The sequence below is a fragment of the Tiliqua scincoides genome, chromosome 6 (assembly GCF_035046505.1).
Source record: "Tiliqua scincoides isolate rTilSci1 chromosome 6, rTilSci1.hap2, whole genome shotgun sequence".
Taxonomy (NCBI): Eukaryota; Metazoa; Chordata; class Lepidosauria; order Squamata; family Scincidae; genus Tiliqua; species Tiliqua scincoides.
The window spans coordinates 29,580,520-29,602,912 of record NC_089826.1 but is presented as its reverse complement, the minus strand read 5'-3'; the positions used below and the strand labels follow the sequence as shown (position 1 = coordinate 29,602,912).

The 22,393-nt window shown below is 44.1% G+C and overlaps 2 protein-coding genes across 2 annotated transcripts; one reads left to right on the top strand and one right to left on the bottom strand.

The window, feature by feature from the left end:
* Positions 1–525: 525 nt before the first annotated feature.
* Positions 526–7,063, top strand: MAD2L1 (mitotic arrest deficient 2 like 1). Its single transcript, XM_066632597.1, has 5 exons — positions 526–654; positions 2,658–2,804; positions 3,634–3,754; positions 4,784–4,887; positions 6,544–7,063. Exons 1-5 carry the CDS (start codon positions 582–584, stop codon positions 6,714–6,716), a joined length of 618 nt encoding a protein of 205 aa, XP_066488694.1. The 5' UTR covers positions 526–581; the 3' UTR covers positions 6,717–7,063.
* Positions 7,064–9,483: 2,420 nt separating this feature from the next.
* Positions 9,484–20,888, bottom strand: RPL7L1 (ribosomal protein L7 like 1). The gene is made up of 7 exons (XM_066632155.1): positions 20,825–20,888; positions 19,221–19,329; positions 18,199–18,362; positions 17,572–17,709; positions 12,495–12,604; positions 12,153–12,367; positions 9,484–10,247 (listed from the first exon to the last, which is right to left on the bottom strand). Exons 1-6 carry the CDS (start codon positions 20,836–20,838, stop codon positions 12,159–12,161), a joined length of 744 nt encoding a protein of 247 aa, XP_066488252.1. The 5' UTR covers positions 20,839–20,888; the 3' UTR covers positions 9,484–10,247; positions 12,153–12,158.
* Between the last annotated feature and the right edge of the window lie 1,505 nt (positions 20,889–22,393).

Genomic DNA, 22,393 nt, shown 5'->3' with positions numbered 1-22,393 from the left:
CAGAGTCCTTTGAAAAGCGCTGCCGCAGTGTGAGGCACCCAAACACCCACAACCCATGCGCTCTGTGCTCCCTCCTTCCTTGCTCTGTTAGGTGCCTCACACTAGCACCGCTTTTCAGGTGGGGAGGCTCACCTGCCCCCCCACCCACTGCACACCCCAGGTGGGGAGGCTCTGCCTCACCTGCCTCCCCACCCACCCTATGTCCCTGATGGGGAGACTCTACCTCCCTACCCACTGCACATCCCAGGTGGGGAGGCTCTACCTCGCCTGCCTCCCCACTCAGCGCATCCCTGAATGAGACCCACTACTGAAGCCTAGCTTCGGCACATGCGCAGTGGCGTGGCGGGATTCAGACACTAAGCTCCAGGCAGAAACACTTACGAGTCTTCCCTCCCCCCTGTGGCGCATGCGCAAATGAGGACCTTGCTCCCGGTGCGCCTGCGCAGTGAAGACCTGGGCTGAGAGACGACGTGAGCGGTTTGCGCTCTCGCGAGACTTGAAGGAGCTGGGCTGAGGTTTGAACCGGGTGGCGGGAAGGCTGAGGGGCTTTGTTCTCCGCCAGGCGCCTCCCCCGCCTCCCGATGGCGAAGCAGCAGAGCCGGGAGCAGGGCATCACCCTGCGGGGCAGCGCCGAGATCGTGGCCGAGTTCTTCCGTGAGTGGCGGGGCGGGGGTCTGAAGAGGCGCCGGGCCCGAGCAGGCGGCGCTTCGCGGTTCTGCTCCCCTCCAGGCCGCTACAGCACCCGCGACGCAGGGGCAGGTCCCGCCCCGGAGAAGCTGCCGTGCCGGCCGTGGGAACGCAGAGGCGGTGGGGAGGCAGGACCCGGTCCACGGAGGAGCGCCGCAGCTGCCTGCAGAGGAGGCTCTCCTGCCCCTGAGAACGCCTGCAGCTCCTCCGGGTGCGCGGGCGGGCAGCTGCGGCGCTTCTCCCCCACGGCCAGCGGCGGTCCGACCTCACCTGCACCCGCCTCGCCCCCACACCTGTACCTGCACCCGCCTTGCCCCCTGCACCCACACCCGCCTTGCACCCACACCTGTACCTGCACCCGCCTCGCCTCCTGCACCCACACCCGCCTTACCCCCCACACCTGTACCTGCACCCGCCTCACCCCCACACCTGTACCCGCCTCGCCCCCTGCACCCACACCCACCTCACACCTGCACCTGCCTTGCCTCCTGCACCCTCACCTGCCTCACCCCCACACCTGTGCCTGCACTCGCCTCACCCACCACATTTTCTCCCGCACCTGTGTCACCCACACCCGCCTCGCCTCCCACACCTCACAGTGATGTTGCTTATGTAGGCTGAGCACCCCAGCAGCATCCAGCGAAAGGCATCCTGCTTCTTCCTGGTGGACCTTCTCATTCTGAAGTAGTTGTTGTTGTCGTCATTAATATTTATATACTACTTTTTAGCCAAAAAAAAAAAGTAATACACAAAGAGGTTTGCGCGGCAAAACAAATCAATAAATGGCTCCCTGTTCCCCAAGGGCTTGCAGTCTAAAAGGAGAACAAGAGACACCATGCCAGCGTGAGGAGGGACAGTTGCTCTTGCCCTGCTAAATATGAGAACGCACCCCTTGGAAAGGTGCCTCTGCCAATTTAGGCTGCAGTGCTAGACACTTGTAGGAAGCCCCATGGAACTCAATGGCATTTCTGAGTAGATCTGCATAAGATCTCACTGTTAAGCGTTCCACATTTTGGAAGCTGTTTTTAGATACTGGACACAGTAGTTAAGAAGGGAACTTCCATGTTCTGGGAGGGTGTATATTTTGATTATGGTATGTTTGGGTTAAGGCAGCATTTCTCATTGTTTGTCTCTCTCTGTACCACTACACATAGTCTACCTATTGGAAGTCAGGAAGGTGCGGTAAGTGGGGAGGCAGAGCCTTCCCACTGGAGTCCTTTGCAGCGGTGGCACTTTGTGAAGGACTCCAGTGGGGAGGCTCTGCCTCCCCACCCACCGCACATCCCAATTGGAAATGCCACCAGAAGTAACTGGTGATGATGCCATCATCAGTAACTTCCAGGTTGCGTGGCCAGATGCGATAAACACCAGTAAGAGGCTCAGATTTTCTGATGTCCCAACTTAAGGCAGCTGTTTTGGCACTTCTGCACAGGTGCAGTCTGGGCTTGTGCAATAGCACTGTTCAAATTTCTGGACAAATGTCCATAATGGAACGAAGAAGTAAGTTCAAGACTTGTATACTTTTACCACAGTTGTGATGTTCCAAGAAGGAAGTAGCTGTACTCCTAAAATAAAACTACTTGTGTGATTATTAAAGGCATTGAAATTGTGATGTGTTCAGTTTAGTACTTCAGATTCAGATATTCTGAAATAGTGTTTCTCCTTAAAATAAGCATTGTAATACAACATAATGCCTATGTAACAATGTCTATCACTTGTTGATGATTACAAGAAATGTATTATGGGCTGCTATTACCGTCTTGCTTATTGAGTGGTTCTAGGAGCTGGCCTACACCCTCCCCCTTAAATGCATGTTGTGCCTGTGTAGTCATTTGTAGACTTGAATTGTCAGTTATGAAAATATGCACATGCTGTGCTTATAACCAAAAATAACTGATGAAAATAACAAAAGATTGGTAGGATGAAGTATTCGTCTGTGTTGTAATTAGCCTTTGATTTTTCTCTTTTAGTGTATGGCATTAACAGTATCTTGTATCAACGTGGGATCTATCCTGTTGAAACTTTTACGCATGTTCAGAAATATGGACTTACTATGCTTGTAACTGCAGACTCTGAACTGAAAAACTATTTGAACAATGTAGTGGGACAGCTTAAAGGTATTTGAGATTGAACTGTAATCAGTTGATTGTGGGAAAATGGCTTGCCTCAACTACTACATTTCATTTATATTAATTCAATTTGCCATTTAAATGTTCAATGATGGATCTTTTATAGTATGATATCACATTAACGTGTTACCAGGAATGACCAACCTGGTGGTTCATGAACTGAATTGAGCCTTGAGAACAATTCTTATTGTCCCAGTTCTAATTTAACTACCTAGTTTCACTTGGGAAAGAAAACTATCAAAAGGTTCAACATTGAAATATTGCATCTGTTTCCTACAACACCAAAGACAGGTCTACCCAATGTCCCAACTATGCCTGAAGGCATATGCATAGTTCAAAAAATACATTTGTCATTGGTGAATGCTGTTTCCCAATCAGGAAAGAGAAGGGTCTGTGCAAATGCAAATAGTGGCTTAGCTAATAAACCAAGCAAAGCCAAAAAAGTGACTCCTAGTTCATATGTGCCATACTACAAGTTTGTTAGAAGGGACCTATTGATATAGCACATGCAGGAGTCCTCTTATGAGGCAAAAAAAGCACAGCATTAAGAAAGCAAAACTTGATAATACCTGATGTATAAAATCAAGCCGCTTCATTTATGCACAGGGAAGCTGTTTGGAAGTTCTCTTACTTTAGAGTTCTAGAATTTTGCATAGGATTAACTTGTACATTCAACTAAATTATGTAAATAACTAGATTAAGACTCTGGAAAGCCAATCAAATGTTGGTTTGGATGACTGAATTGACAGTTAACATGGTAAAGATCCCCACCTCAACTTTGGAACTTTTAGAAAACTCTTTTTCTCTTTTTTTTAAGAATGGCTCTATGAATGCCTAGTTCAGCGGTTAGTAGTGGTGATTTCCAGTAAAGAGACAAGTGAAGTTCTTGAAAGATGGCAGTTTGACATTGAATGTGACAAAAGTGCAAAGAATGAAACGTAAGTGCAATCAAAGCTTCAGCTAAGGGCATTTTTGTAAATAAATGTACAAAAAAAATGACTCATCTGCTGGTTGTCTCAGGCAAACAGCTCAGTCATTGTTCACAGGCTTCACTTTAGATTAGTATTAACTAGCTTTAGCCTTCATGCATTCATTTTAACTTACTGAAATTTAGAAACTGTTATACGGTGTGATAGTTCTTCAGAACACCTAACATAAATGAATTAAAAAACGAAACAACCCCACATTCATCCATCATCTCAACTCTTTAAAACAAGTTATGATCACCTAAAATAATAAGACCATTCAGAACAGCATAACATAACATAGGAGTAGTTTAAACTTGTGTTCCCAAAAGAAACCCCCAGGAAAAAGATCTGATCTACATGATGTAAGCAGTTCAAAGGTGAAAAGTAACAATGGCCAAATACAGGTGTGCGCCACTTAATGAGGGGATATGTTCTCCGATCCCCGTTATGCGATTACTTCATTAAGTGAACATTCAGTCCAATCTATTGCCTTTGTTGTGTAAACAAATACTCCCTGACAGACACTAGCTGGCTGCACAGGCTACTGGCGATAGATTGCCTCTTCTTTGCATTAAGAGCCTCTCTGTTGTGTAAACAGACACTCTACTGCAGGCTATGGGAGATGCGATTGCCTCATTAAGAGCATCTTTATTGTGCTTTGACCACTGTCATATGCAATCTGTCGTTACGCGAACGGTTATTAAGCACACATTCCTGTATATAAACTATATAATGAAGAGACAGCTGCTATCTGATAGTGTGTATAGTGATTGAGCTCTGGCATGTATTGTGTTAATAATTGCTCAGAAAGTTACCCTTCAATTATAAAATGTTTTGCTAAAATAATCAAATGTTAACAGTCATGTGGGACCCTTAAGATTAACACTTGTCCTATGAACTTGCATAGACTTGAGCCTGTGTCAGCCAGATGCAATCAGTGTATACTCCATTTGCCTTGTACTTCCCTTCTATGCTGACATGTTTTTCTTGATATTCTAGTGCACCAAGAGAAAAGTCGCAGAAAGCTATTCAGGATGAAATTAAATCAGTTATCAGACAAATAACAGCCACAGTGACATTTCTTCCTTTGTTAGAAACTACTTGTAAGTATCTTGTCAATTCTAATTATTTGTAAAGGGTTGAAATAGTACTACGACCTAAATCGTGGTGAACATCTTTATTCTTCAAGCAAACACATAGATCCATAAACCAGTATATGTCATCCCATCTCAATATCATAGAGCTGGAAAAAAATTTTTTTAAGGAAACGAAATTACCGGTATCAGTAGTTGAGGCTTATACATGAAATTAATTAGCAATAGTTTCAGGACAGTGAAGATTTTCTCACTCACCTCATTGCAGAGAGAAGATGGCATGTCCTGAAACAAGTTTTATTTAAATACATAATTGCTGATTCAAGCTTAAGCCTAAAGGCAGCACATGAGGCACAAGCGTAATCTCTGGTATAAAGTGACATATGTATTCGGTTTGCCCCACTTTTCTCCCTGAATAGGCAGTTAAAGTGGCTTTTAAATATCCAAGCTGTTTTTCTTGGTTGCAATGACTGGTTCTTACTGACATTAAAAGTAAAGTGTTTATTCAACTTCTGGTTACCTGACATTCTAGACCAGGGCTGCCCAAACCCTGGCCCCTGGACCAGTTGTTGCCCACGGGGGCCCCCAATCTGGCCCCCCAGGGAGCCCCCCATCTCCAATGGGCACTTGACCCGCTGGAGACCTGCCAGAGCCCTCGCCTCTTGCGGGAGAATTCTGCAGAAGCCCTGTCCATCCAGCACACACACCGGTTGGGGAGGCCAGGGCTGAGGCCGCACATGGAGGGGGTGATTAATCGGGCCACTTGAATGTGCTGCTTTCTCTCCCCCCTTCGCGTGTGAGATCCTTATTGTGGATTAATTTACTCCTGGGGGTGTGTGTGGGTCAGTGAGTGGCTCCTGCAAGTCAGAAACATCCCCCTTCCCATTTCTCTCTGTTGCTTGTGAGATCCTTATTCTGGGTTAACTTCTGTGTCCTGCTGTATTTGGGTGTGTGCCTTCTGCAATCCACAAATGGTGGAACTCTGTTGTTTCTGAGATACTTAGTTCTGTGCATTTTTGTAAAGTGCTGGGCGGGAGTTGGTGAAAAACTTTTCCTCATGTGTTTCTACCTTGCTGTGATGAGTTTCTGCCTAGAAATATTTTTCCTCATGTGTCCCTGCCTTGCTAAGATGTGTCTGTGCCTAGAAATGTTTGTATTATAAATAAGCTTAGTAGAATTCATTCTTTCATATAAGTTTAATCTTTAATGTATTCATTTATGTAAATACAGTCAAGTTTGAAATATAAATTTTTTCCCCGGCCCCTGACACAGTGTCAGAGAGCTGATGTGGTCCTCCTGCCAAAATGTTTGGACACCCCTGTTCTAGACTGTACTGTAGATAGTCCTAGAAAGTGTGGTGAAGGCTGCAATCCTATGAACCATTTCTTGGAAGTAAGCCCCATTGAGCTGAGTTGGACTTGCTCATAGTTAAGCATGCATGGAATTGGGCTAACAAAGTCCCCAGTTTAGAACATGTCTTGACCATAGTGAAATTATGTAAAGTACTTTTAACAGGGTATTAACATAAATACTAAGTATATACTAATTATCCTTGATAATAAATTGGTACTTGTATATGTAAGAAGTATAGAACTTACAAATGCCACTACAGGAAATAATTGAGACTGAAATGCAGTAACATGTATGTTTGTTTTCTTCATATAGGTGCATTTGATTTACTAATTTTCACAGACAAAGACTCAACAGTTCCAGACCAATGGGAAGAGTCAGGCCCACAGTTCATTTCTAATTCTGAAGAAGTCCGTCTTCGTTCTTTCACAACTACTATCCACAAAGTCAACAGTGTTGTGGCCTACAAGAAGGACTCTCTTCCTTGACTGGGCAAATAACACCGCTGTTCTTGTCATCTTAGTTTCCCTAGTCAACAGTCATTATATTCTCTCATAATCAATAACAGCAAAAATGCACATATATTCCACAGTTTGCAATCAGGGTGTCACCCCTTTATACAGTGAAGACAATTTTATCCTAACCTAAATTGCAAGATATGCTATGAAAACACCTAATTCTTCAACCAGGATTATAGAATGACATTTCATCTGTTTAAAACACCATTCTGATTTTGGAATACCAGGTGTATTATCTTGACTTGAAGCATGATATTGAAAAGATGCTTTGCTAAGAATCCTGAAAGTGTAGCTTTTGACATGCAACTGAATTTTTTCTTTCGGGTTTTTATATAATATAGAAGCTCTAATATGAATGTCATGTCTTTTTAAATGTTTGTATTTTCTTGTAGAATAAAGATTTAAAGTTCATAAGTATAGTATATTAAAATTCAGTTTTTAATTGTGTTGAATTTTTAGTGAAGTGCTGCTAATAAATATCTGCACATTTCTACCTGTCAAAACTGATATGTAAAACGTTGACAAGAATGTGTCTTGTGTAGATTAAAAAAGGTCGTAGTACTATTTCAACCCTTTACAAATAATTAGAATTGACAAGATACTTACAAGTAGTTTCTAACAAAGGAAGAAATGTCACTGTGGCTGTTATTTGTCTGATAACTGTTCCTGCTCTACCCTCAGTCTTTCCCTAAAAACCTGATATTTAATTTTGCTCTTTGACTTTCAGATGCTCATTTACACTTTCAGTGCTGCATAGCTTAAGTTCCCTTGCATGCTTACAAGAACTAATGCAGCTTACTGCTGTTGATTAGATACCTAGTACTATACATAAATTCTGTAATTGGGCTACTTTTAATTATTGCTGCCAGCCTGTTAGAAGCTGTTCTTTGATATAAGAATATATGCATAAGTAACCTCTACAGTGGCAAAAAAAAACCCAAATCCAGTGTCTTATAATACAGATATTGTTATTGCCATTGGAGTACAGGTAACTTCCCTTCTCTCTTTACTTTTAAGTAGCCCAACTAGGACTGAAGTTATGTCTAAACCTGTATCTACTGCTACATGTATAGTGAATTAGTGTTGCTAGCATTGGGTATGGCCTTGGCATGCATTTTAAACTCTTAGTTATGAAGCCTAAGGCTTATTTTATCATTAAGCATGAGAAGGCAAACTACTCTTTGAGAATGGTGGTCACTACGTGGAAAACTATAATTCATGAACTTTTAAAGTTCAACTATATTAACTTCTACAGATCAAGTGACTATACAGGTCCAGCCTATTTATACATGGATTTGACTCAACAGGAATGGCCCCTGCAAATGAGAAGGAATGTGCTGATCCCTGGAGAAGGGAAAAAATGCATCCCCTTAAAATCAGTTTCAAAAACTGAACAGTCCTTTAACAATAGCCTCCTTAATGAGAGGGGGGGGGCAGCTGGCTGACAATCCATCAATCCTCTCTTCAGGCAACCCCTCCCTTTCCCCTGAGCACACTGGCTGCAAAAGTGCAGCTTTTAGTGTTCTGTATTGTGCTTTAAATACCATTAACTATAGAAATACATTTCAAATTGGTATCTTAAGAGTCTCATTGTTGAGCCTAGACAATTGTTACTTAAAGTGGGAGGGGGTGGAGGAAGACAACTCTGGTTTATACCCATAGCCTAGGCAGAAAGCAAAGGCTCTAGTTATTCCTGTCCTGCTAGACAGTTGCAATACATTCTTACAGGTATACCACTATACAAAAGGATTACTACAGCCCAGGGGTGTCCAAACTTTTTGGCAGGAGGGCCACATCATCTCTCTGACACTGTGTTGGGGATTGGGGAAAAAATAATTTACATTTCAAATTTGAATAAATTTAGATAAATGAATATATGAGAGATGGAAATTATATGAATGAATGAAGGTCTTGCAATAGCTCAAGGCCTATAAAAGGCCTTGCCTTTTACAAAGCAAGGCTGGCCTTTCCTTTGCTGCTGCATCACACATGTGAAACAGCAGGCAGTGGAGGGAGCCCTTGTCCCACAGCTCACAGGAGGTTGAAAGCTGGCTGTCACGCTGAGAGCAGTTGCGTGAGGCCAGCACAGGCTCCAGCAAGTCTATGGAGGACCAGAGGCTCATTGGAGACTCGGGGCTCCCTGAGGGCCAGATTGGGATCCCTCAAGGGCCACAAGTGGCCCCAGGGCTGGAATATGGGCACCCCTGCTACAGCCCATCAATACATATATGGTACACTATAAAGCTTTTTGCCATTTGTGAGTTATATTTTACTAAATAGTTAGCAACTTTCCTCCCTACAATAAAGAAAAAAATACTATCCAGCAGCACTCAAAAAATCATCCAGACTAATAGTGAAACTGAAAAGACTTAAATGGCATGTTTAATTAGAACATACCAGGAAAGAAAGCAAACAGCTAAACTGTTTATCATTATCCCACACTATATAGCCTTGATTTAATTATACTAAGACTGAGTCAGGTTTTTTATTTACACTTAATTCCACATAAGGATGTATTTTATGAAAGCCCCTTTCCCTCATTCTTCAAATTAAAAACTAATGGTCACCTTCTCATAAGTGAATCGCACTCACACTAACAAGAGCCTCCTTTTCTCTGATGAATAGCTTAAAATGTGTTACAGGCAGACATTCATTGCAAAGCAAAGCCTTAGAAGTATCTATCTACACGCTTGGATCCAGGTCTGTGCTTGTAAATACACATAAAACCCACAACAAGCAATTTTATTTTTTTTATTTCAATCTCCTTACATACAAATATAGAAGTGGGCTGCCCTCTGAAGAGATTAAATGTTGGTTAAACCCCAGTTAGCTTAACATTCAAAGGAGAGAAGAGAGAAACCAGATGCATGCATGCCATTCCTGCCCAAGGATTTCACTGTTCAGGTGATGTTACAATTCTTACTACTGCTCTGTTTCCTTAATATACACATTTGGAGTCAATCAACTGAGATGCCTAAAGTATCTCCACTTTAGTTACAAAAGCAATCACTGAAACTCCACACAAGCAATATCCCTCCTAAGGGGGTTGTGCCACTGTAGCAGCAGTTTCCAGACACTCAGCAATGACATCCTACATCATTGCCAGACTTCTGGGAACATTCAAGCTGCTAGTCTTTGAGTTGCATAGCCATGTAGCTTACAGAAAACTGCACACAAGTAGCACTGGTTTGGAAAGTATTTGTGTTGTCTTTGTAGGTCACGAAGGACAAGTATGCACATTTGAGGCATCACAAATTTCAGGTGTTGGGTGTCCATAGTTTCCATTCCATGAAAACAATTTGACCATAGTATTTAAGTCTCCTCTTGGATACCTTCCAATTCATTTAAGGAGATCTATTTGCTCTATCAGCAGTGTTTCTCATCTCACAAAGATAGAGAAGTTAATGTCATACTGCATGGCCCCAGGTGTCTTCTGAAGGTGTACATCATGGAGTACAAATAACCTTCCTGAACATCTTCAAAATGTTCACAAAGTCCTTTCTGAAAGAGAGTAATAAATATATATTTAAACACTTTATTAAGAATTCCTAGAATTTTGTTTTGTGCCTAATGAAGAACTCTGGGTACACCAAAAAAAACAACAAAAAAACACAGAAGACATCTTAAGACAGTGCAATCCCAAATATACTGGATAGCGTCCCAGTTTATGTGATGCAGTGTCATGAGCATAAACCACCTCCCCCACTATACCCCTCCCTTTCTAATCCCCCACTGCTGAGGGTCAGGAAGCCTTAGAAACAGAATAAAATGCAATACAAAGGGCAACTACCCCCATCTTCCAGTTATTTCTTTCCTTGCACCACATCCTATGCTGCTGCTGAGGACTCCAACCCTCAGATGCAGTTATATGGGAAGCTCAGGGAACTTTGGGAGGGAGGGAAGAGGAAGGAGACTTCCACACACACATTTCATGACAAAAATTAAAATTTGGTCACAGTGTTAAATAAAGTAACACAAGTTCAATACAACTGCAATGTGGTGCCTTTGCTAGGGGGTGTGAGGGTAAAGAAAATGCTAGATGCAGGAAGGTGGCAGCAAGATGCAAGTATTTTGTGGTCTTGTGTATGCTTCCTGAGGCATCTGGTGAGCCACTGTGAGATATAGAAAACTAGACCAGATAGGCCCTGGGTCTGATCCAGCAGGGATGTTCTTACCATAAACTGTAAATCCTACTCTCTGCTTGGAATTAAGATTACTTTAAAACAGGATCCCCAAGCTTTCTGCTGCCAGAGCTACTTCACTGTCTTGCTCTTATGGGAGACAGGAACAGGACAATTATAGAAAATAGATACATTCTGTACATAATGCAGAATTTTCACAATAGGCGAAAAATATGTGCAATATTTGCTCTGGAGCAAATTCTCAGCAAAAGCAAAACACAATAGTTCATCCAGTAGGAGAAAGTGAATGAAAGAGAGAAGGGGGGGACAATCACACATAATTATGTCACTAGGCTGGTTAAAATGTGTTGATGGGCTGGTCACCCATGAGCCACAGTTTGGGGACTCATACTTTGAATTAATGTGACTTATGTCATGAAAGCAAAACTTATCGGCAATGTACATCTAAAGTTTATTACCACTGTTTGAGGGAGGCTTTATGGATTTATATAAAATATGCTCCATCGCAAAGTAAATATGTATCTCTGCTGTAGATACAATATGAGATGAGTAAACCAGAAAAGAACCGGTCTGAAACATGAAGATACTTGATTCATCTAGTCCAGGATTGTCTACACTGACAACAGCAGTGCTTCTCAGAGGACTCTTTGGTCCACTACTTGAAATTCTTTCAACTGGAGATGCCAGAGAATGAACCCAACATGATCTTCATGTGCTCTACACACTGAACCATGGCTGCTTCTTATGCTTTAATTAGATGACTGTTCCCTCATCACCTTACAATTCCACAGTCTCATGAAAGAACGAATACAGTCAGGTCGCATCTTATGTGAGGGTTAAATCTGGAGTAAACATGTAAGGGGAAAACTGCATATTGTTGAAACTACCTTAAATCCAAAAATACAACTGTCTCTTTAAGAGGTAAAAATCACACTACAAAAGGCACATGGGAACTGAGACAACTAAGCAAACAGCAGATTTGCTCCCCCATCTCATAATCATTCCGAGGGACATACACAGTGAATGGAATGACAGCCCTATTTAAACTATTTTCTTTTGTTTTTTGTGGTTGTTGCCAAATGTATATACTTGCATTTGCACAAATACAATATACATATAATACAAGTTGACTGTATTCCTTAAGAATCTACTTTTGTAGACTTTGGCAAGCCTTCAGAAGAAATCCATCAGCACGGGACAGCATAAATTAAAACGGGGCCCATTTCTGAGTTCCACAAACACTAATAATACACACAACACACACCCAGGTCTAGTTCAAATGACGTATGAGCTCATTGATCCCATTGCCTCGAAATCCAGGATCACCAATCTCCTTACGGAAGCCCACTTTATTACGTGCAGCATGGCGCGCCACTGACAGGTGGAATGGCCACAAGAAGTTATTGATTTCATTAAAGTGCTTCCCAGTTGAATAGATTTCATGAATAAGGTCTTCCAGACAGATGATACCATAATTTCCTAAGGAAGAAAAAGCACTGTGAAGTTCAATGGTGTCAGTCATCTTTGTCATTACTGTTTACTAGATCATATAATGCGTTCCCAAAGTGTCCTCCACTCCCCAACCTCCAATTTCACCAGGTCTTACCCAGGTGCTCTTCTATCAGAACATTGTCAGTCAAAGCAAGCTTTTTCTTATTGATCTTTGCATGGCCTCGTTTCAGGATCAACTCTCGAACAGATTTCAAATTGGGATAGCTGCATAAATACAAAATTGGTAGCGATATAACTAGAGAATTAAAAATGTAACATACAGAACTGGCAGCTTACTCTGTTAAATAATAGGAAATTGTATTGCAAAATTTTAATTCCCCTACATATGCATGAACTTCAAGGAAAGTCACCAACAGCAGAGACAAAACAGTTAAGATGAGAGGAAGAGTAAAATGTGGAGTAGTGACAGCAAACTGAGACTCAGATAAATCTGATGAAAATTGTTGACGTAATTTTAAGACATGGGTAGTCACATGGGTGAAACTGCATGTAATGGTACCCTAGTCTATACTGGCTAAGCTGAAACTACACCCAGCAAAAGCTGGCCTGTTTTGGCTAGACTTCAGGTTGATTTACGTACGGTCCTCATACAGCAGCAACAAGAATGCTTGGTAGATGGATTCTCCCTCACTGGAGCTCTTCAAGCAGAGGCTCAACTAGCACCTGCTGGAGATGCTCTAGGACAGTGTTTCTCAAACTGTGGGTTGGGACCCACTAGGTGGGTCGCGAGTCAATTTTAGGTGGGTCCCCATTCATTTCAATATTTTATTTTTATTAGACTTGATGCTACCACGGTATGCGACTGCATTTGGGGAAATGTTACAGATCTGTACTTTTAACAGGCTACTATAAATATGCTTTTAACAATGATAGTAGATGGGACTTACTCCCAGGTAAGCATGGGTAGGATTGCAGACTAGAATTGTTACAAATTTTCCTGCTTGATGATGTCACTTCTGATCATGACATTGCTTCTGGTGGGTTCTGACAGATTCTCATTCTAAAAAGGGTCCTGGTGCTAAACGTTTGAGAACCACTGTTCTAGGAGGGTTTCCTGCTACAAGTGGGGGATGGACTAGATGATCTTGTATGGATCCTTCCAACTCTGCAATTTTATGATTCTAATGTAAGGAAATACCCAATCAAAAAAAAAAAAATCACACACAGAAGGAAGAAAGAGTAAGCAGAGTTTCATATTTTCATGCTTAGAAGCTAAAATTTCAAACTAGGTAGCAAAAGTAAAAAAAATATAATCAGAACTCCAACATTTGGTGTCTTGGAGTAAATGGAGGTCTTGCCCTAATGAGGGGAATAAAAAGGAACATAAACTGTGGCAAAAGAAATGTAAGAAGGTGATACGGGAGGCCAAGCGAGACTATGAGGATGGCCATAGTCATGGCCAGCAACATTAAGGGGAATAATAAAAGCTTCTTCAAATATGTTAGAAGCAGGAAACCTGAAAGAGAAGCGGTTGGCCCTCTGGATGGTGAGGGAGGGAAAGGGGAGATAAAAGGAGACTTAGAGATGGAAGAGAAATTAAATGAGTTCTTTGCATCTGTCTTCACGGCAAAAGACCTCAGGCAGATACCGCTGCCCAAACGGCCCCTCCTGACTGAGGAATTAAGTCAGAGGTTAAAAGAGAAGATGTTTCAGACCTCATTGATAAATTAAAGATCAATAAGTCACCGGGCCCTGATGGCATCTACCCAAGAGTTATTAAGGAATTGAAGAATGAAGTTGCTGATCTCTTGACTAAAATATGCAACTTGTCCCTCAAAATGGCCACAGTGCCAGAAGATTGGAGGATAGCAAATGTCACATCAATCTTTAAAAAGGCAAAGAGGGGGGACCCGGGAAACTATAGGCCAGTTAGCCTAACGTCTATACTGGGTAAGATGGTGGAATGCCTCATCAAAGATAGGATCTCAAAACACATAGACGAACAGGCCTTGCTGAGGGAGAATCAGCATGGCTTCTGTAAGGGTAAGTCTTGCCTCACGAACCTTATAGAATTCTTTGAAAAGGTCAACAGGCATGTGGATGCGGGAGAACCTGTAGACATTATATATGTGGACTTTCAGAAGGCCTTCGACATGGTCCCTCACCAAAGGCTACTGAAAAAACTCCACAGTCAGGGAATTAGAGGACAGGTCTTCTCATGGATGGAGAACTGGTTGAAGGCCAGGAAACAGAGAGTGGGTGTCAATGGGCAATTTTCACAATGGAGAGAAGTGAAAAGCGATGTGCCCCAAGGATCTGTTCTGGGACCGGTGCTCTTCAACCTTAGTCAGATAGAGGTTAAAAGAGAAGATGTTAAGTCAGATAGAGGTTAAAAGAGAAGATGTTTCAGACCTCATTGATAAATTAAAGATCAATAAGTCACCGGGCCCTGATGGCATACACCCAAGGGTTATTAAGGAATTGAAGAATGAAGTTGCAGATCTCTTGACTAAGGTATGCAACTTGTCCCTCAAAACGGCCACAGTGCCAGAAGATTGGAGGATAGCAAATGTCACGCCTATTTTTAAAAAGGGAAAGAGGGGGGACCCGGGAAACTATAGGCCGGTCAGCCTAACATCCATACCGGGTAAGATGGTGGAATGCCTCATCAAAGATAGGATCTCAAAACACATAGACGAACAGGCCTTGCTGAGGGAGAGTCAGCATGGCTTCTGTAAGGGTAAGTCTTGCCTCACAAACCTTATAGAATTCTTTGAAAAAGTCAACAGGCATGTGGATGCGGGAGAACCCGTGGACATTATATATCTGGACTTTCAGAAGGCGTTTGACACGGTCCCTCACCAAAGGCTACTGAAAAAACTCCACAGTCAGGGAATTAGAGGACAGGTCCTCTCGTGGATTGAGAACTGGTTGGAGACCAGGAAGCAGAGAGTGGGTGTCAATGGGCAATTTTCACAATGGAGAGAGGTGAAAAGCGGTGTGCCCCAAGGATCTGTCCTGGGACCGGTGCTTTTCAACCTCTTCATAAATGACCTGGAGACAGGGTTGAGCAGTGAAGTGGCTAAGTTTGCAGACGACACCAAACTTTTCCGAGTGGTAAAGACCAGAAGTGATTGTGAGGAGCTCCAGAAGGATCTCTCCAGACTGGCAGAATGGGCAGCAAAATGGCAGATGCGCTTCAATGTCAGTAAGTGTAAAGTCATGCACATTGGGGCAAAAAATCAAAACTTTAGATATAGGCTGATGGGTTCTGAGCTGTCTGTGACAGATCAGGAGAGAGATCTTGGGGTGGTGGTGGACAGGTCGATGAAAGTGTCGACCCAATGTGCGGCGGCAGTGAAGAAGGCCAATTCTATGCTTGGGATCATTAGGAAGGGTATTGAGAACAAAACGGTTAGTATTATAATGCCGTTGTACAAATCGATGGTAAGGCCACACCTGGAGTATTGTGTCCAGTTCTGGTCGCCGCATCTCAAAAAAGACATAGTGGAAATGGAAAAGGTGCAAAAGAGAGCGACTAAGATGATTACGGGGCTGGGGCACCTTCCTTATGAGGAAAGGCTACGGCGTTTGGGCCTCTTCAGCCTAGAAAAGAGACGCTTGAGGGGGGACATGATTGAGACATACAAAATTATGCAGGGGATGGACAGAGTGGATAGGGAGATGCTCTTTACACTCTCACGTAATACCAGAACCAGGGGACATCCACTAAAATTGAGTGTTGGGCGGGTTAGGACAGACAAAAGAAAATATTTCTTTACTCAGCGCGTGGTCGGTCTGTGGAACTCCTTGCCACAGGATGTGGTGCTGGCGTCTAGCCTAGACGCCTTTAAAAGGGGATTGGACGAGTTTCTGGAGGAAAAATCCATTATGGGGTACAAGCCATGATGTGTATGCGCAACCTCCTGATTTTAGGAATGGGTTAAGTCAGAATGCCAGATGTAGGGGAGAGCACCAGGATGAGGTCTCTTGTTATCTGGTGTGCTCCCTGGGGCATTTGGTGGGCCGCTGTGAGATACAGGAAGCTGGACTAGATGGGCCTATGGCCTGATCCAGTGGGGCTGTTCTTATGTTCTTATGTAACCTCTTCATAAATGAACTGGAGACAGGGGTGAGCAGTGAGGTGGCTACATTTGCAGACGACACCAAACTTTTCCGAGTGGTGAAGAACAGAAGTGATCGTAAGGAGCTCCAGAAGGATCTCTCCAGACTGGCAGAATGGGCAGCAAAATGGCAGATGCGCTTCAATGTCGGTAAGTGTAAAGTCATGCACATTGGGGCAAAAAATCAAAACTTCACATATAGGCTGATGGGTTCTGAGCTGTCTGTGACAGATCAGGAGAGAGATCTTGGGGTGGTGGTGGACAGGTCGATGAAAGTGTCGACCCAATGTGCGGCGGCAGTGAAGAAGACCAATTCTATGCTTGGGATCATTAGAAAGGGTATTGAGAACGGCTAATATTATAATGCCGTTGTACAAATCGATGGTAAGGCCACACCTGGAGTATTGTGTCCAGTTCTGGTCGCCGCATCTCAAAAAGGACATAGTGGAAATGGAAAAGGTGCAAAAGAGAGTGACTAAGATGATTACTGGGCTGGGGCACCTTCCTTATGAGGAAAGGCTATGCCGTTTGGGCCTCTTCAGCCTAGAAAAGAGGGGGGACATGATTGAGACATACAAAATTATGCAGGGGATGGACAGAGTGGATAGAGAGATGCTCTTTACACTCCCACATAACACCAGGGAACATCCGCTAAAATTGAGTGTTGGGACAGTTAGGACAAAAGAAAATATTTCTTTACTCAGCGTGTGGTCAGTCTGTGGAACTCCTTGCCACAGGATGTGGTGATGGCGTCTGGCCTGGACGCCTTTAAAAGGGGATTGGACAAGTTTCTGGAGGAAAAATCCATTACGGGTTACAAACCATGATGTGCATGTACAACCTCCTGATTTTAGAAATGGGCTATGTCAGAACGCCAGATGCAAGGGAGGGCACCAGAATGAGGTATCTTGTTATCTGGTGTGCTCCCTGGGGCATTTGGTGGGCCGCTGTGAGATACAGGAAGCTGGACCGGGCCTATGGCCTGATCCAGTGGGGCTCTTCTTATGTTCTTATTTAATTAATGCTCCTTAGCCAACCTTTTATCCACCCCTCTGAAATAACAGGTTTTTCCACTCAACACACACAACAATTCAAAGGCATACTAACCCCCATGCCACATAAGGCTCCACAATTCGCAGCATTCTTAGTGATGTTGGTGACAATTTCAGAAATGTGCCACTGTAAATCTTTCTCAACCGCAGCCTGTTTATGACATGCCGCACTCTCATACTGATTCCTTTAATTCTAAACCAAAAAGAAAAACAAACCTATTAGTAGCCAACTTCTCACGTTGACAAGAAAAGCTTCACTAAAACAAACAAAACACTTGTGCACTTTTTCGGAAACTGTATCCCTACAAAGATATAACCAGTTTAGTCCAGCAGCTAGACGGTTCAACCCACTGCTTTGACATGGATCCCTTAGAATGCCATAACGCAATGGTTATCTTTCAGCTTCAGTTCAGATGAATTGATGACCTGAATGTCAGAACTGGAAGCAAACAAGGCACTGAAAAGCACACTCTTATGTACTTCACACTGGTGTATCATATCACAGCTCACAAATTTTACTCAGTGCCCAGTTCAACCTTCAGGACTACCATAATTTTATCAACAGCACCATTTGCTAAGAAGACTCTTATGGGCAAATGTTTTCCATGCGATCAGCACAAATCACGAGCAAACAAGAATCAATAGCTGGGTGAGAAACAAAGCCCACAGCACAGTTCCTTACTCTGCAATTCGTACAACAAACACCAGCGTGTGTCCCTCAGGCATGAGCAGCACCCCAGGTTTGTGTTCCATGCGACGTAGGCGGGAATCATCTCTACGCTTCCGATGGGAGTCCCGCAGAAACGTCTCAAGTCGTTTGAATCTAATCTGCTTTCCTTTCTGGTGCTAAAATAAGTCAGTTTCATTTTAGGGATTAAAAAAAACAAAACAATCATATCGCTATTTGCATACACATTACACAGTTCTGGATGTACTGCTTGCATAGCTTTATGGTGTTGTGTTAGCACTAAATATTTGTATGGCATCTGTGATAAGCTGGCTGAGAAACATAACTCAAATGAGATACTGTTTTTGTCCAAGGTAATTTACAATCTACATTATTGGGTGGGTGAGAAAAGCAGATGCATCAGAGACGGGCTACAAACAGAGTAGTTGTGTTAGGGTGGAAAAGCAAGTGAAGTCACACAGAATGGTACAGGTGGAGTCTGTTTATCCACGGATTATACATCTGCAGATCGGACTCAATGCAGGTGCCCTGGACCTGCACTGAGCCAGACTTGGCTCCATCTGAAGGGGACCGGAGCTGTGCCCCAGTACCATCTAGAGAGCTTTCTGAAGCCCAGAGAGGCAGCGTACATCCGGATGCTACCACTCTAGGCTTTAGAATAGCTTGGAGAGGGGAAAAAAATGCCACTTCAGGTTTCCAGGGGCTGAACCTTATTCTAACCCCCAAGTATCCAGGTCATTCAATTTATATTTGTCACATAAATTTGTGTCTTGGTTGCATCTGTTTTGCTCGAGGGGCTTCACATTTCAGTTGATCAGGGTTCCTTCAGACTTAATAGTGTACTAAGTCAATAATAACTAAAGCTGCAATCCTACACCCACTTACCTGGGAGAGAGTCCCACTGAACTCAGTGCAAACCATCTCATGTGTAGGAGATGTTTTGTATGTATGTGTACGTGTAGGCATGCACAGGATTGTATTGTAAGTACAGAATATCCTGCCCCACTTTCACATACCTTTCTCTTGTCTAGCAATGCCTGCTTTGCCTGGGTGGCCTTGATCGCTTGATAGGCCTTTCTTTTCTTCAGCAGATTTTCTGGCACCAAAGGGATCTTCTTTCGGGGTCTAAACACACAGTTCATATAAGTTAGACAAAGATTTAAAACATACAAGGATATTTTTAAAGGAAAAGAGATTTTTCCACACATTTATACACAGTCTTTTACAGGGGGACACTAAAAAGCTGTCCAAGCTGCAATTATTACATAGAGCAGCGATTTCCAACCATTGTCCCATGGCACAATGGTGTGCTGCAGGAGTTTGGGGGAGAATCATTTGATAGTAGGGTGACTGAGGGATGTGAGTCCCTGCTTGTCAGTGTGGTGTGCCTTGTCAATTGTCAAAAAACTGATGGTGTGCCTTGACAATTTTAGAGTTTTGTCAGTATGCCAAGAGATGAAAAAGATTGAAAATCGCACACATAGCAACTCATTTTTACAGAATAAGTGGATACTTGTTTTCCTTGCATTGCACTTCCTGGACTAAAAAGTATACTCCATCTTTATCCAGCGTAAACCAACACCATGGCTCTTCTGGAATTTCAACACAGAAAACACACACTTACCACCTCACCAGTACAAACCACTTACCAATACCAACCCCAGACAGCTTGATGTTCTCTGAGATTGGGGTCTCCCTGCCACACCCACCACACTGGCAGCGCAACTGTGCAACATATCTTACAACCCAATCCTATGCATATCTACTTAGAAGTAAGCTCCATTACAGTCAACAGGTCTTACTCCCAGGTAAGTATGGATAGGACTGCATCCTTAGAGCCCAATCCTGTGTGTGTCTATTCAGACAGAAGTCCCAGTATAGTCAAGGGGGCTTACTCCCAGGAAAGTGTGGAGAGGGTGGCAGCCGGAGAGCCCAGTTCTGTGCCTGTCTACCCAGAAGAGAGTCCCACTCTAGTCAAGGGGGCTTACTCCCAGGAAAGTGTGGAGAGGGTGGCAGCCTGAGAGCCCAGTCCTGTGCCTGTCTACCCAGAAGGGAGTCCCACTCTAGTCAACGGGGCTTACTCCCAGGAAAGTGTGGAGAGGGTGGCAGCCTGAGAGCCCAGTCCTGTGCCTGTCTACCCAGAAGGGAGTCCCACTCTAGTCAACGGGGCTTACTCCCAGGAAAGTGTGGAGAGGGTGGCAGCCTGAGAGCCCAGTCCTGTGCCTGTCTACCCAGAAGGGAGTCCCACTCTAGTCAACGGGGCTTACTCCCAGGAAAGTGTGGAGAGGGTGGCAACCTGAGAGCCCAGTCCTGTGCCTGTCTACTCAGAAGGGGATCCTACTCTAGTCAACGGGGCCTACTCAGAAGTAAGTGTGGCCGGGACTGCAGCCTCAGGTTCTCGCCCACCCGCTCAGTGAAGGCGCAGGGGCCTCCTCGAAGGGGCTCCCTGACACCCCCGTCCTCAGGGTCCACCAGCAAGCCCAGCGCCCATCCACGACCTACAAAACCTCTGCCCACGAGCCCCTCCCGCACACGCACCAGGGGCCCGGCGGAGCCCGCCCTGGCCGAGGATGGACGCGGATTCTCCCCCCCCCTTCGCGCCCCCCCCCCCAAGACTCACTCAGGCTCCGCCATGTCTACTAGATCCGGCCACCTGCAGGAGCAAACCGGAAGGAAAAGCCTCGCTTCCAAGGCGCATGCGCCAGCTGGCCCCTCTCTATAGTAATCGCGTGCCTTGCGTTGCGCCTCTACAGTCAGGACGGTCTGGCCAGGACCACCTCTATGGTTAGCAGCATTACGGCTGAAGGAGGTTGAGGGTTTCCTTGTCAGACTTTCTAAGTGTATTTAACGAGGGCAGAACAGACTGCGAGCTCACAGCGCAGGACTGGGCAGCAGACAGAGGCTGCCATCATGTCCACACTTACCTGGGAGTAAGCCCCATTGACTAGAATGGGACTTACTTCTGAGTAGACAGGGCTAGTCTTGGGCTCAGACCCTCTTACAGCTGCATCCTGGGCAGCATGTCTACTCAGAAACAAGTCCCACTCAGGCTGCAGTCCTGTCCACACTTTCCTGGGAGTAAGCCCCATTGACTACAGTGGGGCTTCCTTCTGAGTAGGCAGGCATAGGATTGGGCTCTGAGGCTCCCATCCTCTCCACACTTTCCTGGGAGTAAGCCCCATTGACTAGAATGGCATGTACTTCTGAGTAGATGTGCCTGGAATTGGGCTCTCAGGCTGCCATTCTATTCACACTTTCCTGGGAGTAAGCCCCCTTGATTATAGTGGGGCTTCCTTCTGAGTAGGCAGGCATAGGATTGGGCTCTGAGGCTACAATCCTATTCACACTTACCTGGGAGTAAGCCCCATTGACTCTAATGGGACTTTCTTCTGAGTAGACAGACATAGGATTGGGCTCTCAGGCTGCCATCCTTTCTACACTTCTCTGGGAGTAAGCCCCATTGACTAGAATGGGACTTTTTTCTGACAGGCATAGGATTGGATTCTAAGTTTAGTGGAACTTGCTTTCCAGAAAATGCATAAGAGCACAGCCCCTACTCAGAATACAGACCCCTTATTCTCAATAGAACTTACTTGCAGGTAAAAGTGCATGGGATTGCTGCCTCTGTGGTCTTCATCTACACACCAAAGGACAGAGCCAGCAGGAGTGCTTTCAGTTTTGCTGAAACCACATGTTGAGTACACTTGCACAATATCACTCTCAACTCTTTTTGAAAAGGAGATCCAGAGTCCTTATTAAAAGACCTAATTCAGTTATGAAAGTAGGGAGCAAAAGACTTAATTCAGCTATACAGGGTGCTTATGTTTTGGTGCATATGTCATTATTAGGGCAGTTTAATAAATCAGACACAGGATTGTATTGTTTGCTCAAGCTTGACCATTGATTTTAAGCTCTGCAAAGGGTAATACTGTATGTACAATATTCCTTTCCCTAGCAGGGCTCTGAACAAACACCTGCAGCAGGGTTTCTCTAGGCCAGGAGCCCAAGAGAGGGAGGTGGGTATCTGGAAGTGGGGTTGCTTTTAAGAGGATACTGAACACAGGGTGACCAGATGTCCTCTTTTTCCAGGACATGTCCTCTTTTTTAGCCTTGTGTTATGGAAAATAATTTAAATATCCTCCTTTCCCTGTGAGTGGGCCCCTGCAGGAAGCACATAGCCTTCTTGTAT

Bases quoted from the DNA above. Each gene is read 5' to 3' on its own strand.
- MAD2L1 (XM_066632597.1), top strand. From the start codon at position 582: ATGGCGAAGCAGCAGAGCCGGGAGCAGGGCATCACCCTGCGGGGCAGC. The intron at 3,755-4,783 runs GTAAGTGCAATC...TTGATATTCTAG, and splicing joins AAAAGTGCAAAGAATGAAAC to TGCACCAAGAGAAAAGTCGC. The intron at 4,888-6,543 runs GTAAGTATCTTG...TTCTTCATATAG, and splicing joins TCCTTTGTTAGAAACTACTT to GTGCATTTGATTTACTAATT.
- RPL7L1 (XM_066632155.1), bottom strand. The intron at 17,710-18,198 runs GTAAGGAACTGT...TTTTTGGTTTAG, and splicing joins TTTGTTGTACGAATTGCAGA to AATTAAAGGAATCAGTATGA. The intron at 12,605-17,571 runs GTTAGTATGCCT...GTATTTATGCAG, and splicing joins GAGCCTTATGTGGCATGGGG to CTATCCCAATTTGAAATCTG.